This window comes from Planococcus citri, chromosome 2 (assembly GCF_950023065.1).
Source record: "Planococcus citri chromosome 2, ihPlaCitr1.1, whole genome shotgun sequence".
In the NCBI taxonomy this organism is placed as follows: Eukaryota; Metazoa; Arthropoda; class Insecta; order Hemiptera; family Pseudococcidae; genus Planococcus; species Planococcus citri.
Window position 1 is genome coordinate 55019934 of NC_088678.1, and position 17753 is coordinate 55037686.

The window sequence follows — 17753 nt, forward strand, 5'->3', positions numbered from 1 at the left end:
TTTATAGGTACATTTTTCGATTGCATATATTTTTGCTTGTGAAATTGACATTTTGGAACTTGGAGGTAGTCTAATGGATAAAATTTAAATGTACCTATCTAAACGTATTCGTGTACTAACGAATTAGTCCCTTAATATTCCGGGCTAGGCACACATGCCTACTTGTATTGAAAATAGTTTGCCTATATTAATGTTGAAAGGGGGTTATTTTGTGGCAGGGCACCCTGTATAGTGTATACACTCGGGTTGGTACCCGACCCTAGCGTTAGGACCGGACCGGACCATTCAAAAGCTCCAAGCAAAGGCCTTGATTTTGGAGCGACTGCAAAACTTGAGTGGTCCTATAAGCCTGGATTTTTCACTTAGTTATGAAACTTTGAATTACTCCAATACAATAATGATGCTTAGTCTTTGTGTAATTTAAACATAATTCGTTCAATTTTGATAATGATAGGTAACATTTGAGTATACTCAGAGTGGCTCATAAGTCTAGTAATGAGTTACCGGACATACTGATTAGTTATTGACAATTTGTTTGCAATGAAATTTTGTTCATGTTTGAGTATTCAATGTTTTGCACCAACAACGTTTAATTCTCGTTGAAAAATTAAAAACACGGAAAATTCGGCCCAAAGTGCAACGCAGCTTGTCAAATTTTTTTTTATACTTTAAGAGCAGCGTCGGTGTAACCGTTGCGCGTAGGGATACGAATTAAAAGCCTTCTTTCGCTTAATTAACCGTATCGGATTGTTCCATGATCGCAGCTAGAGTAGTATATGATTAAAACGTAATGTGTTATCAGATTTTCTCACAATGCTCCAATTTGCGCCAGTATGTTAGGTTAGGTTAGGTATAGTTGGTAACTGACGAAACGATTAATTATCTTTTAAACAATCAAACATCAACACGCTTTATACGGCTGCAAATTATGGGAGGAATGAGTATGTAAGTATGTTGGGAAATGATTGTTCGGATATGCTCGAGAATACTTCGTTGACTTCTTATTTATATGTTTCAATTTTATTATGTGAGTAAATAAAGTATCTCTGAAATTCATCTCCTCTTGAGTTGATGATTGAAAAATATGGCAATTCTAACGAATGGTATTCCGAGCGTATGCGAACATTTCCGAACTTATACCTCCTCATTCCTGCCATAATATTTGATGCTCTTTAAGTCTTTATTCAATACACAATAGAAATAGAATTAGCAGCATGTGAACTTAATTGTGGAACTAACCGTCGACATGTTTCTAACCTTGGTTCAGTGTAACAATAAATAATCGTCCAATTTGTCGATAATTTTTATACCACCGAGTGCCAAAAAATTCGCACCGAGTAAGTTTTTGAATGTGCTGGAAATGAATCCAACTGGGAATCAAGCCAGTTACCGGTATACAGTTGTGAGTTTCAATCGATATATATCGAATAGACGTAGGCAGCTTTGGCGAAGGTAGGTCCCTATCTACCTAAAGGTGCACACTTGCACATTTCGAATAACAAATCGCGTATAAAAAATATACTCGCGAAGAAAAATTTCGCTCTTGGAAAAACCTACACGAAAGATACGTTAATCTATGGACCCTTCCACCCCCTGGTGCAATTTCCCGCCCCGATTTTCGTTATTACATATGTGCACATATCGTCGAACCAAGTCGAAACATGGTACACAATACCTATACAAAGCGCAAGCTGTAAGTCTTACGTCGTATAGTAGAGGTACACAGAAGCGCATACGTAAAACGAAAATAAGTTTTGATAGATTTTTTTACATTTTGCATGCTTGTTTCTCATTTATACGAACAAATCTTCTTCAATCTACCTACCTGAATAAAATAACTCGCTATAGCTTTTCATATACGCGCGTTAGTATATTTCTAAAAGAAGAACTGTAATTTAGCCCCTCGCTCGCCCCCTTTCTCCGGAACTAACGCCATTTTCAGACGAATTCGTTCTTTAGTATGGGAATTTATTCGAACGTTTGAAGTTTAGCAAACGATTATGTACGTGAATGTGTTGCAGGGTGTAGATTCGGAACAATAGTAAAAGTACATTGCTCCGAATGATGGTGCGAGTGTTTTTCTGCCAAGGAAATCAATTGTGAGTATAAGGTTTTGATGTGAGATAACTAATGAGCTCAGAAAGATGTGTGTGTGTTACTTCTTCGAGGAACTCCATGAGAAAAAATGAAATAAGGTGTTTAGTTATCTGTTTTGGCTTCGGAATTCCACCTATCCAAGTGAAAAATTGAGGGTACTAAACGGTTTCCAATTTTTTCAAATTGGCCAAAAAATGGCACAAATCGGTAAAAAAAAAAACTAATGACAAGTTCTCATCCTCGAAATGGTCAGTCCTGGTAACTTTCTGGTCACACATTCACCTTCGTAAATCTGGCAACGGTTTGTCTGGACAGTACCATCCAGATGAAGTAAATTACATCAAAGAATAGCTAGATTGACAGAAAAATTGACAATGAATGAGGAACGACGTTTTGCAGTGGAATTTGCATTCATAATCGAATTAAAACTGCATAATACATAGACATCTCATCTATGTATTGCGAGTCTTCGTATGTACACAGTTGACGGATAGCATATCCACCGTATTTCGAATACATCATAGAGTAAGCCTATTGCCAGTATCAGCAATTTTACGAGCGTGTCGAATGTATATACGTTCGAATTTTTTTAGGTGAATTCATGTTGAAAAAATCACGAGAATGTCCTCAGAGCCTTAGAAATTTTTTTTCAGTGTCTGGTGACTCCTTGGTGAATTCTGGTGACTTCATGGTGACCGATTCACCAGAAGTCACCAAATGAGTTTTTAACTTTTTTTTAGATGAATTTATGTTGAAAAAATCATGAGAATGTCCTCAGAGCCTCTGAAAAATTTTTTTAGTGTCTGGTGACTTCTGGTGACCGATTCACCAGAAGTCACCAAGTGAGTTTTTGACTTTCTTAAAGGTGACTTTATGATGAAAACAAAATGTAACTATAAATGGAAGATTTTCAGAATTGCAGCTGGTCAATCGCACTACTTGAGATTTTTGAGGCTATTTTTGAAATAATTGGGCACATTTCGAGATTTTCGTTCATTTTTTTGAAAGAAACTTGAGCCCAAAAATACGATTTTTTTACTTATGTCGAAAATGATCTTCAAAATGCGTTGCCGCGTTGGTATTCAATATCACTCAGAAAAAAAATTGTGAGAATTGTAGCTAACCAGAGGCACTTTTCAAGAATTTTGGAAATTTTTTTCGAAACAATGTTGTTTTAAAAATTTAATTTTTTTCACTCATATTGAAAATGGTCCTCAAAATGTGTTCGCAGCTGGAATACTATGACTTGGAAAAAACATTTCGAGAATTTTGGTTAACCAATGACATTTTTCAAGGATTTTGGAACAATTTCCCAAGAAATATAAACTCAAAAATTCACTTTTATGTACTTTTGTACCATCTTGAAAATTTCAGTTTGTCTTTAGAGCCCTCAGTTTTTCATTTGGCAACTTTCTTATAGGTCGTCAATGTTCTGCTTAAAAAAATTAACAAAATTGGTAACTGTAGTTACTTTTTATTCGGGGATTTTGGAAGGGAACGCATTGTTTGATTGAAGGGACCCATTGCCTCGTTCCCTTAAATGGGCGTGGAAAAATCCTGTTAATCCTGCTTTCTTTCAAAAATATTTGATTTTCTTTTTTTAATATGAGATTTTGAATTTTTTAATTTATATCTCCCCAGTACAATTTTGAAAAAAAAATTGTTGCGAAATCTTCGATTTGCCTACATTTCCGAACTTCTTGTTTTAGCAAAATGGAAAATTCTAGAAATTTTCTCAAAATTTTCCGACCTTGTTTTTCTTGAGCAGAAATGCATTTCCTTTCTCTGTTATAAGCAGAGTGATAAGTTATTTTCGAAAAATAGAATTATATTTTTTTATTAGCCACTGAATGTGTTGGAATATGGTTAAAAATACTGTGTTTTGATGTTCTAAATCAAAAATATTCCAAACACTTTACGTCCCCGCGAAGCATTTTCTCCTCCTTTATTCAAATGCAACTTTCAAGGAATTACTTTTCATTTTTTTAAACAAATTCGTTGGAAAAATGTGATAATAATTTTGTAAAACGACAAGTTGAATAGTAGAAGTAAAAGTATTTATGAGCCCCCCCCCCCCCGGCTAAAAATCTCAAAATATCCGATTGCACTAAAAAAGTGAAAAATTGACAGGGCGCCCCTTTTCTTTTTAAAATTTTATTATATGGACCTTCCTCGCTTTAGCTATCTAGCGAATCAAAAATAATTCGTTAAAATTGGATCCGTGATGAAACTTTTCCCACGTTGTGTACTCAAAAATTTGAAACCTTGCATTTATTTATCAACACCAACGCTGATGTAAAAGAAAATTCGCTTAAAAACCTATTCCCAAAACCCTTTCACTGACTATACAAGGTTCAATAATGCATTAACCGCGAGGTCTAATCGATGTTCGAGCTTAATGGAAAGAGTAGCAGAAAAAAACATGCGGGAAATTCATTCGTGTTTTTTTCCTCTATTATTATCGTACGTAGAAAAAGGAAAAATCGCGCAAAGTTGATGAAACTTTGTTACTTAATCAAAAAACAACAGACGTTATTATAAAAAGGGCGAAATCAAAACTAGCGTAAATAATTAAGAGAAAATTAAAAGGGAGAGAACGCGGCAAAATTTCAAAATGTAATACGAGATCTTTAATGGAGGAATGTATAATATAACTTTATTAAAAACGATGAAGAATAGTTTACACAGCTCGCTTGTCTTGGGAAACATAGCATTAGCGGAAGACTCGAAAATAATGCCAACACAAAACTTTTCCGCAGTCGTTTTTAAAACTTATCTCTCGTACCTACTTGCAAGATATGTAAGGAGGTACTCATTCGTACTGTATGTATACTTTTACATACCTTCATTTTGTATTATATTTTACGACGAAATGTGTTCATCGGCTCAAACTCTTCGAGCTAGCGAGCATCAGAATTGACAAAAGTATACGCTGTTTTTGGAAGCGTCAAGACATTTCAACCTTTTTTGACATTGACGTATACTAAGACATCTTTTATATTTTAGATAATTTTCTACGTTAGGTACCTAATTAGCTTACCTCGTTGCTGAGTTTTCACGTTTAATATTTTCTTTCCTACGCGAAGGTGTGTATTTTGATTCAAGTTATGTATTCGTGATTTTCAAGTTATACACCCCCATATCCCCTTACTCGATCTTTGACTGAGCTTTTTCGTAAGAAATTTCAACTGTAGAGTGTAGTTTTTTTTTCACAGATTGAATTTCCTAAAGGACTTTTTTGTTTTTATGCAGTAGGTAGTAGGTACGAGTATTTTGATACCTACCATATTTTGAGCCATTATTTAAGAAGAGAATTATTCGCCTATAGTGTTGAATTTCCATCGCGAAAATGTTCGAGTCGTTAAATTAAAGATGTTTTCTAAAATGACCGTGATATTTAATACACAAAAGGAACGCGAAAATAGGCTTCGGGTAAAGTTCAAACTTGAAAATACGCTTGTTACGAGATGAGCATCTTTTGATGAGAAATTTCTACTTTATAAAATGACTGAAAGTTGTTTTCGAGTTGGTAAATTTTCAAAGTAAGTGTTGCGAATTTTTTTCTTTTTTTTTTAATAAAAAGGATGAAAACTCATGAAGGAATATAACTCGTGAGATGGCAACTTCAATGATGAACTTTGAACTTGTTGCGCTTTAAAGACGTTATTTTTTTCTTTTGCTTTTTTTTAATGATTTGTCAAGGCGAATAATATGAGGTAAAAGTCGTCATTTTTTATGAATTCCGGGATACAAAGTCGTACGTTTGTAAATATTTTCTCGATAGGTGTGTAGATCTGCTCTGCTGTGTATTTCATATTATAAAAAGTAGGTCAAATGATTTTTTTTTGCAAAACGTGCTTTGTTTTTCTATTTAATGGAACCAGTGTTGAAACTGAAAGCATTCGAATGTTTTGGTTTTTTTGGTGGCAAAATTCGATCTTGAAACATGAACGTTTTAAAGCTTGAATTTGAAAATTTGGAAAAAATACAGAAAAGGTTTTGAGAATAACAACTCACCAGTCAATTGAGATGCTGATTGTTGGGCAAAAAAGAGAAGAGGATTGGAAGGAAGAGGAGAGGAGAGTGCAGGGAAAGAAAGGAAAAAAATTAAAAGTTCACTCAAACAATGGTTTTTTTTTCAATAAATATTTGGTAAGTATTTCAAATCCAGAAAGAAAAAACCAAAAAAGGTACGCATTTGAAATAAAAATTGAAAATATTTACTCGAAATATTCGATAATAGAATTTTCGAAAAAAGTACTGATCGGCATAAGGAAAAATGCCGAATCTTGATTACCCTTTTGCTCGTGACGTCAGAGATCAATGATTAAAGGTGATCAGTTGATCACATTTTGGCATCCCTGATTCAAGGCGTCTCACAGAGCCTTCCAATCAAGAAAAATACTTCTTTTTGCTCGATGAAGCATCTTTTTCTAGGTCAGAAAAATTTTTTCTTTTCTTCCAAAAATTCTTCACATTTCCGATTTTAGAATCATCATTTTGAATCAAAATGGAGCCATAAAAAGTGTCTGTTTTTCATCATTGAAATAGAAAAAGTTGAAATTGATTTTCTTTTAATTATAAATTTTTGATACTTTTTTTTAGTAATTTTGGGAATCTGTCTGTCTGTCTGTCTGGCCTCTTAAGGTCACTGACCCTTCATCAGTGTGACAGTCAAAGGTTGTCTGTCAGCCTGTCTGGCTTCTCAAAGTCATTGACTCGTCAGTCTAGTCTCTTAAGGTCATTGACCCGTCTGTCTGGTCTCAGTCACTTCTCAAGGTCGTCTGTCAGCCTATCTGGCCTCTTAAGATCATTGAACTATGTACCTGGGTAGCCAGTTAGCCACTCATGGTCGTCTGTCTTCCTATCTGTCCTCTTGAAGTCATTGACCCGTCTTTCTGGCTTCAATGACTTCTCAAGGTCGTCTGTCCGGTCTGTTAGGGTCATTGACCTTCCTGTGTAGCTTCTAATAGTCGTAAAAACCAGGCAATAGGTAGGTATTTTTGGCAGCTTTTGCAAAAGAATGAGTTTTCTTTACAGTTCTTAGGTACTGGATTTTTCGCAAATTTTTCGAAAAGAAGAAAATAATTTTTTTGCAATTTTGACGAAAAAATGAAATTTTATCGCCACTAAACTGCAAAACTTGAAAATTTTAATAAAGAAAAAAAAGGTTTGTTCTGTGATCTTTAAAAAAATGAGACTTTTTGGCAATTTTGATTTGAAAAAAAGAACCAGTCATTTTGATGATTCTGACAAAAAAAAAGATTTTCTTGGCAATTTTGTTTGAAAAAAGTAGGATTTTTTGCAGTTTTGACAAAAATTTTGTCGTTTTAATGGAGAGTTTGACCAAGCAAGGTTAAATATTTCCCATCTAACATCATTTCAGTGACCAAAAACGTAAATAAATTTAAAATTCTCATATTATGAAATCTGAACGGTAAACAAATAAGTCGTCACTCGAAGTTCTCTCGTACCCAAAATCCAATTACTTATAAATTCATTTTTCAGCGCAATTCGAATTGATTATGCACACTGAACGTGGACTTTTTACAATACCCATAGCATAAGCAACTTTTTAATAGGTAGCTTTTGTCCATAATTCTCGAATAACCGTAACGATAACGGCAACAATATCTCTTTAATTCGTTTACACGTATATAAACTCCGCTACTTACCCAAGCACGAATTAGCATAATAGATTCGCGACATATCAACTCGTGAAAAATATTCACTACCGCAGGTTTTGCAGCTTTCAACTACATTATCTGGCATAGGTAACCGAAGGGTAAAAAATATCAGGTACCTTTTAGCTGGTTCGCTAATAGCCAATAAAAAAATACACTTTTTTGCAGATTGTCGGGCGTATAATATTAAACCGTGTAATTTATCGATTTTCAAATAGGTACACTGAAACAAAAGAATCACAGGCGAACTTACATAATAGCAAATTTTTGGCAATAATCGTAACCGTAAAAAAAGATAATTTTCATATAACGTTTATTACTTCTCTTTGGCAAAAGGATAGAGAGCTTAAACATTACCTTTTGTTTTTGCTGCGCTTTCTGCGTTCGTAACCTTTTTTTTCTTCTCTAACGTTGTATATAGATATGGGGAAAGGAAAAGTACCTGGGTACTAGATGAAAGCTATAGGAAGGTAAAGGTAGATTGTAGGTACAATCGCCAGGGAATTAGAAACAACTTTAATCTTATGGAAAGTTCTAGTTTCCTTTTCCGATACTGAAATTATACTTCCTACTCTTTTCTATATTATACAATTATTTCAAACTGAGTTGATTAAATGCTTATAGTTAATGCTTACGTTTGCTTAGATTAAAAAAGGTAGGTAGGTATTCGACTAGATGGTGGTAGGAATGCGACACTTTGCGACTTGTAGCTAGGTAAATCTCTCGAGGCGAAATTTTCCAGCATAAATTAAACAAAAGGATGAAAATTTAATCAGCTAATTATAAGTTAGTCGTTGACGCATGAAAATTGACAGTATTACAAACAATTATACTAAAATACCTACCAACGTGTTACATACTCGTAATGCTACTCGAAACGAGCGTGTAAAATTTTCGCTCTCTAATAATGAAGGCGCAGCATCGTATTAAAAGCTCGACTGTATCTGTATCTGCTGCGTTATTTGTATTTAATGGCTTCGACTTGGTCCTTTGTACGTACTTTGGAAGCTTTTGTGAAAAAGCTCTCTAGACAGAAATTCTGTATATTTTCAGTATTTTTGTTTCGCCCTTCTTCTATTGTTGCACACATTCCATAGATGTACCTACGGAATATATACGAAACGAAGTAACATTAGATATGTGCAACGGCGAGAACAACACAAAAAAAAAATCTTTACCAGAGAAATGTATGTATTTAGTATTTGTACTCGTATAAGGCTTACTCGATGTAAGCTCTACAATGTTTAACACTTTCATCGTGTAAGAAAAATTATTCTAGGCTCGATTAAATTATTACCCCGAGAACGTAACTTATGTATACCGTTGGGCTGCCGGGCTTCTCGTTCGCGTTGGTATAATTTACGTACTTATACGATGGGACTAAACCGACATTTTAGATGGGAAATTACATCCAGAGAAAAGCACTAGGCTGTGCGAAGAATTGAAATTGATAATACTCCGTGAACGATGATGACTAGTAAAAGTTTTGTCATGAATAGCGTATTAATTGTTATCTGGTATGCCGAGAGTCGTAAACTATACGTATGCGATAGCTTAGGCGTGCATACTTATTGTGTATTTAGCGAGAGATAATTGAAATGCCGGGTACAAGTTCAACTCGAGCTTATGTATACTTTCGAGTATTATGACGATCATTATACGAATGGATGGCGCTGGCGAGAGTTTTGGAGCGAAGAATATATAGTGATAGGATTGGGAGCTGAAATTGGTGATTAAATATTGTGACTTGTCAACGCGTGAGGTTATTTCGCTCAATTAGGTGTCTGATGCTTGGAGCGGGGTTGGAGAAATTTTGGGTCGATTTTTGGCTCGTAGGTGGTTTTTAAAATACGAGTTGGTATTTTGTTAAAATGTCGAAAATATGAAGTATTTTTGTCAAGTTACAAAATACAAAAAAAAATTCGTAAAAAATAAAATTTTAAAAGTTACTCTATAAGTATCTTAGATACGAGTTCATACATAATTTTGAGAAAAATCATATTCAAAATACGTATCTTACCTAATGAAAAATTGTTCTATTTGACAAAACGTTGAAACATCTTTCGAAGATAATCAACAAAAAAAATTCATTAAAAATAGTAAAAAACAGGGAATAAAATTATTAAATGAGTAATTTTTCCTGACTTGATAATTGCAGAAATAAAATGGTTTTTTGGTGCACAAAAATGGAATTGTTCATTTTGAAATTTTGTGGAGTCTGGTGAAAAATGATGGCTAAATAACCTCAAAAAGGCGTAGAAAAAATGATAAATTGTTGTGTCAGTAGGAATGAAATTGTTTCAAATGTTTCAAAAATGTAGTCATATTTACATATTTTAGTCAAGTTCAAGAGTTCACAAAATAACAGCTCTTTTCTTTCTATCTAACTTTGTGCTTAAGTGCAAAGGTGAACTTTTTGTGAAAGCTTAAAAGCCTACATTCGAATGTATACATATAGGTAAAAAGTTGATTTCTTGGCGAAAACTCTAACTTGCTTCTTTTGAAAAAGCTCGAATTTGCGCGATAGTTCAAAATCCAACATTTTAAAAAAGCTCAAAGTTCATTTCAAATCTTTTGAAAAATCTCGGAGTTTAACTTTGTTGCAAAAGCTCAGTTTTAAAATGCATGCGAATTTCTCGAGCTACAGCTTGAAAATCTCGAATGTTTAGCTTGTAGATTTCTCATCATTCAATAGATCTGAAAATATGGTTTGATCTAGGACCCCTCCCTCCCCCCCTTCAACCAAAATTTAGGGTAAGAAATGTAGGAGGAGAAGAGGTTTGCGGGTGAGAAGTCTCGATAATTTGTGAAGATCCAATCAGCTTAGAGAACATTGGACGAATTTCTCAAATAATTCTGTATAAAAATTTTGGAAGTTTCAAGTTGAACTTTTTACAAAAGCTCTAAATTGAACTTTTTGAAGAAGCTCAAAGTTGGACTTTTGTGAAAGCTCAAAGTTGAACTTTTGTGAAAGCTAAAGTAAAATTTTTGCAAAAACCAAAAATGAATTTTCGCAAAAGTTCAAAGCCGAATATTTTATGAAAGCTCAAAGTTGAACTTTTGTGAACGCACAATGTTGAACTTTTGTGAAAGCTCAAGCACAAACTTTGTGTGAAAGTTCAAAGTCTAATTCAAGTTGGGGTCAAATTTTTTGTGAAAACTGAAAGTTGAATATTTGGGAAAATCGGAGCCGAATTTTCGCAAAAGATCAGAGTTGAATGTTTTATGAAAGCTTAAGCACAAACTTTGTGAAATAGCTCACAAAATCAAATTTTTTGCGAAAGCTCAAGACTGAACTTTTTGTGAAAGCTGAAACTCGAAATTGAACTTTTTATGCAACGATCAAAATTCAATTTTTGAAAAATCTCAAAGCTGAATATTTTGTGAAAGCTCAATAAGATTGTATTTTTGTGTAGAAAATTGAAATTTGAACTTTTTGTGCATGTTTGAAATTTGAACTCTTTTTACGAATCTTTGAATTGAAATTTTTTAAAAAAGCTCTTTGTTGAACTTTCCACAAAAACTCGAAGTCAATGTCAATCTTTTTGAAAAATCTTATGTAGTCAAACTGATTTGCAAAAGTGAACCAGATTTTTGTGAAAGTTTTATTAATCAAAACCTCTTTCAAGAGCTTAAAGTTGAAATTTTTCGAAAACTTGAATTGAATACATATAAGCTTACGGTTGATTTTGTTGGTGATAGCTCAAAAATGGCTCTTTTGCAGAAGCTCAAAGTTGAACTTTTTTAAGCGTTTCAAATCAAACCTTTTGCAAAAGTTCAAAGTCAAACTTTTTGTGAATGCTTGAAATCCAACTTTTTTTAAAAGTTCAAAGTCAATGTCAAACCTTATGAAAAATCTCCAAAGTTACACTTTTTGAAAAACGTATGGTAAACTTTTTGTGACAGCTCAAAATCAAAACTTTTTCAAAAGCTTGATGTTGAACTTTTTATATTAGAGTTTGTTAAAATCAATGGTTCAAAATTTAATTTTTTTTGTGAAAGCTCAGTTCAACTTCGTCAATTTATTCTAGTACAGATTTATTCATATTCAATAGATCTAAATGTGTTTCGATGTTGTTTTTTTGTATCCTAAAAAGCGTTTGACTCCTCTCCCTCATCCTCCCCATTTTTGCCAAATTTTGGAAGAAAAAATGATAATCACGCGACATACATAATATTGTTTGTTAGGTGTTTGAATGTGTTGATTTCGAACTCCTTCTCACTTTTGAAATGTAAGGCCCTTAAACTCTTCAATATGCCCTCAAATTTCAAAAAAGATTGAAAAATTGGCGTGTTGGGTTTTTAGAAGTGTTGATTCCGAATTTCAACTTCCTTTTTTCAAACGAGATACCAAGACCCTAAATAGATAGGTACCTACTTATGCTTCAAATATTGAAAAATTCAGGTTCCACGATTTCTTGGATTTTTACAAAATCTGCCAATTCCGAATCATCCCAACCTAATTTTTCGATTCAAGCCTCCAAGATCTTTACGATACACAACCCCAAAATTTTCAAAAATTGAATTCCTTTGATCAACTTTCTAAGAAAAATGTATTCTTCACGCCTTTAAAGTTAGGAACTTGTCATAAAAGTCTTTACCTAAGCATTGTGTAATATTATCACAAATATTTTCCAGAAGAAGGTTGTATGTGGAGGGGGGGGGGGGTGTCGAGCGGTGTCGACTAAAACTAAATTTGAATCAGCGCCTCTTTGAATATCACGACTCGACTTTCACTTTTATCGGACACCCTGTATAATACGTGGAAAAATAAAACACCGAACGAGTTGTATTCATTAGCCATTAGAGTACTCGCGATTTTTGCGAGTTCGCAACGTATCCCGTATATCTATCGGATGCGGCTATTTGACAAAAAATTTCTACACGGATTTGCCATTAATGAAATAAAGTATGGCTCGGATAATACCAGAGAGTGAGCGAGCGTACCTACATTTTATGTGTAGAACGACTCCGAGCCAGGGAAAAAATTATATACGAGGACCGCCCGTTGTTGTTCGGTACCTATACATTTTTATAGTGTATCGACGTCCTAGTTTGTATTGTTTTACAAATTATAGTACACTATACGATGCGCTTTCATCCCAGAGCTGGTAGTACGAGGTAATTGGTTCGTAGTGTGTCAACATCTATACTTATTTGTAGATAAAAGCAGCGCGGTGGCAATTGAAAATCTTAATCTCAGCGTGGTCTCTGCCTTTCAGTTTCTGCCAAATGAATGAGTGTGTCTGGTGCGGATGAGAGATCGAGATAGCAGATACTATACTCGCTCTATACATAGATGGCAATTTTATAATTACACGTATACGCTTGATTTATATACTTTGACAGACAAGGTACCTACGTCGATTGGCCCTATGATACACATACACCTATATACCTATATTAAATATAAAATTAAATAATACATTCGAAATATTATTTTCGCCCGCAGGATGCGATTACGTGTATAGGAGGTGGAGGAATTACCAGTATACGTGTACGAATACTCAACTCATGGCGTTATAGTATAGGGCTTAATTTCCTATATGGAATGAATATTCCGACCATACAAACGATTATCAGTTTATCTTAATTAACAAAAAGTAATTTCCAATCTGCCATCGGCTATTGGTTGTGTAATTAAGATTTTACAAATTAATTTTTTTCTATTTAATTATTTTAATTGAAAAAGATTAATTTTATTTACTATTTAATTGTGTAGTAAAAGCGGCGAAATTAGGATTACGATCTGATCGCCGCTCTATTAATTAATTTATCGCGCCGAAACTTGAACTCGAGAGTGAATTGGTGGAAGAAAGTGATTTAACCTTGAGGACGAAATGACTATACGAGGAAATGATACGGTATTCATTTCTGGATATCTTAATCAAAAAAATTTTTTGGAATAGTGTTTGTTTTTCAACAGTTTCTCAAGTTTTGTCTTCCAATTTACTGATAGATAACATAATGAACTTTTTTTCTAACAAGTATCTGATGAATAAATCTAAAAATTTTTGAAATTAAACCATCTACTCTCTACATAGATCGGTACTTTATTTTAATTCCTCCTCGTCTCTCTCGTCCTTTTCATTTTTGTATACCACTCCACTATACTTTAACTTATGTTAGATAATGTCATTCTCTCTAGATAGGTATTTTACCTACATTAGAAAGCCCACGCAAAACAGTCTCATAAGGATGTGTTGGGCGCTCGCTACGAAATAAGTAATACGTTGTGTTTTTAATATATAGAGTACTCGCCACCGACACCTTAATGTTCAAACTTTTGGCTTGTTCCGGTGCCAAAGGATCATAGTATATACGGAGTTTGAACGTAGCTTGCTTTTTTCCATAAGTATTAGGTACCGCCTTAAACCGTTATAAATAATCTAAATGGAGAATTCAGGTGCGAACTGCCAACGACCTTTTCATTTTTCCTATTAAAATTTAAAAATGAATCATTTTCGTCGTTCTCGCCGAGCTAAATGCGAGTCGAGTGTAAGCCGCATGTTAGGAGGAAAATAAGCAGCTGCAATATTCGATTCCAATTTTGCGTATTTCACTCATTACTATTCTCGTGTTTTAAAAGTTGTAAGATTTTTATTTTAGACTTATTTCAAAAAAAAAAAAAGCACAATATGGATTTTATAGTCGATGAAGTTCGTTATTCCACTTGTTTTACGAATTTGCTTCAATCAAGACGTCACTTTTTTATTCCTCTTCTTCTGATGAGCTTTTATTCAAAAAAAGAAGTGGAAATTCGAACAATTTTTCAATATTTTTGAAATTTGGGTGCTTATTGAACTCGAGAGGTATGTAGTACATCACGATGGTGGTGAGGAGTTCGAGGGACTTGTATGGAAAAAGTGGGTAGAAATTCGAAATAAGCACCATCGAAAACCAAACAAACGATATGTCACATGATTTTTATTTTTTCTTCCGAATTTTGGCTGTAATGGGGGGGGGGAGGCCATACGCCTTTTAAGCTACCAATACCATGAATATAAAAATATTTAGACTTATTGACTATGAAGAAATTTGTATTGAAATTGGCGAAATTTAACTGAGCTTTCATTTTAAAAAAGTCAACTTTCAGCTTCAACATAACATTCGACTTTCAGCTTTTGTGAAAATTTTGATTTTTGAGCTTTCACAAAAATGTTGGCTGGAAGTTTTCTCAAAAAGTTCAACTTGTAGCTTTTGCTTGAAAAATACTTTTGAGCTTACATTCGACTTTGAGATTTCATCGAAATTCAACTTTGAGCTTTTGAAAAAAGTTTCAATTTTGAACTGTCAAAAAAAGTTGTTCTTGAGCTTTTCCGAAAAATGTGATTTGAAAATTTATTTTAGGTTTGACTTTGATTTTGAGCTTTCTCATGAGGTTAGTTTCATGAGCTTTCGCAAAACGTCCGACTTTGAGCTTTTGTGACAGTTTGATTTTGAACTTTCACGAAAAGTTCATTTTTGAGCTTTTGCAATACCTAGAGTCAATTTTAAATTTTTCCCCAAAAAATCAACTTTGAGCTTTCCCAAAAAGTTGAATTTTGAGCCTTCGCAAAGAAAAAAGTTTAACTTTGAAATTTTGCAAAAAAAATGAAATTTATACCTACTTTTATGAAGATTCAATTTTGAGCTTTTGAAAAAAGTTTTAATTTTGAACTGTCACAAAAAGTTTACCTTTGAGCTTTTCCGAAGAGTGTAATTTGAAAATTTTACTCAAGGTTTGACGTTGATTTTGAGCCCTCTCAAAAAGTTGAATTTCCGAGCTTTTGCAAAAAGTCCGACTTTGAATTTTTGCAACGGTTTGATTCTGAACTTTCGTGAAAAGTTCATTATCGAGCTGTTGCATAAGAATCAATTTTGAGCTTTCTCAAGAAGTTGAATTTTGAGCCTTCGCAAAGAGCCCAACTTTACACTTTCAGTTTTCAACACAAGAACTCAACTTTAAGCTTTCACAAGAATTCTAACTTTGAAATTTTTACCTACTTTTATGAAGATTTAACTTTGAGATTTTAACTTCGATCTGTTGAAAAAATTCGGATTTGATTTTAACAAGAATCCAACTTCGAGCTTTCTCAAAAAAAAACTTGATTTTGAGCTTACATTTGACTTTCAGTTATCGCAAAAAATTCCAACTTTCAACTTATGAAATTTTTAAAGAATGATTTTGAAAATTCATTCAATGTTTTCTAAACTGATTGGAACGTCAGAAAATATTGAGACTCATCAGTCATTACCCTCGAACCTCCCCCTCCCCCTCCTAATGCGTGTCGGGACCTTCTGTGGTGAAATGATGGTGCTATTGGTTCATTTCCAACTTAAATGTACCCGGTATAGCTACAGCACTGTTTTGGTACCAGAACCTCCACCCCCCTTTTCTTAATCTACGAGCAGTTGTATGTATTATTAATAACAAATCTGAAAAAAATGTATCCCGAGTCAAAATTATAAATGCATAAGAGAAAGTTATTCGTAGTCGACGACTTTTGTACTGATTTATTTATCGCAGTAGCGGGTTTCTTTTCAAAGCTCAGGCCGAAATGCGAATTTCAACCGCAAAATTCAAATGCGCCTGTAAAAGCGCTACAAAGTTTTATGTACATGTCAGCTACTCTGGTTAATGGCGAAATTGTAAATTTATTTTTCGTTTTACAGCCGAATTAGGTGATTACGATCCCAGAAGACATTCGCCCGGTTATGTTTCCGAATTCAGATTTATATCCAATCAAACGGTCGAATTGGAGAATAAAATCGCCGAGCTACATAAAGATTTGCAGTAAGTGAAGATTTCATTCAGTTTTAACTACCTATACTGTCTTGTCTATGCACAAATTTCGTTTTGTGTTGGACGAAATTTTTTGCTGAAAATGTCAATTTTTCGGCGTTGTTATTTAGATGAGTAGAAAATTATTATGCTTATCTAGGGTGCATGATTTTATGCTTTAAGTACATATTTTTATACGCATGCGGTTTTTAGCTGGAGAGGCCGGGAGGGGTTGTAGGGTTACTTATACGAAGTTTTGTTTTCATAATCTAAAAGGCATCCTATATAGGTATTTTATCGCGTGAAATTTTATCGTTTATTTGAGATCTTTGGCGTATGTGGCAAAGAATGGAAGATGAAGATTAAACTTACGTCGTACGTGTAATTTGGATATATTCATCCCTTTGTGTGACCTCGCCAAATAATACTCGTATAATGACTCGGGTCCAAATTCTTTTCTGTTGAAAACCGCGTGTGAACTTTCGTTCTAAATTTTAAAGTTGGCGAAACTTTGGAAATTTCTAATTAAAGGTGAAAGTTATGTGCATAGTGTACCAAGTTCAAGCTTTGAAGTGTGAAAACCACTACGCTGCTGTCGTGGTGCGTAATTTCTACGCGTAGCTGGAGGCAAATGTAATTTAGACGCTGCGTTGAACGAGCTCGGTGCTGGAATTATATTATTTAAAAACTGTGTCTTTGTCTTGCCAAATCATCGAATAATCGTTGCTAATTGTTTGTTAAGAGTGGAGTGGCAGGAGAGGGGCCGAATGCAAAAAATGAATACGATATTCGAACTTAGCACCGGAGAACTCGAGAGGTATACCTAGTCGAAAAAATGAGCGGATATTCAAACTGAGTCACACTTATTATTTCAAAAATTGAAGGATGTGTACCCCAAGATCAGAGGTTTTGATAATTAAATTGTAAACCTTGAATGTAAATGGGGTTTGCTATAATTTTTTCAAATTTTCAAACGATACTTTTCAACTTCTGTACTCATTGTGAAAAGTTGAGCTTTTGCCTTGAAGGTTCGATTTTGAAATTATCAAATTTCAATCTTCTTTTTATTTTTTTGAAACTCATCCGTTAACAGATTTGCTCCAAGTTCAACCAGCTACTAGTTTTAAACAGTGTCTGTCACAAACACTGGTTTTAAACAGTGTCTGTCAAAAATACTGGTTTGTAACAAGGTCTGTCAAAAACACCGG

At 34.0% G+C, this 17753-nt stretch overlaps 1 protein-coding gene across 3 annotated transcripts in view; it reads left to right on the forward strand.

Annotated features, from left to right (window-relative positions):
- LOC135836482 (band 4.1-like protein 4) overlaps positions 1 to 17753 on the forward strand; it is a 148107-nt gene that overhangs the window by 112597 nt on the left and 17757 nt on the right. For all 3 annotated transcript variants that reach the window (XM_065351351.1, XM_065351352.1, XM_065351353.1), the window contains exon 7: positions 16437 to 16557. In XM_065351351.1, coding sequence (XP_065207423.1) covers positions 16437 to 16557 — 121 coding nt within the window. The remainder of the gene's footprint in view (positions 1 to 16436; positions 16558 to 17753) is intronic.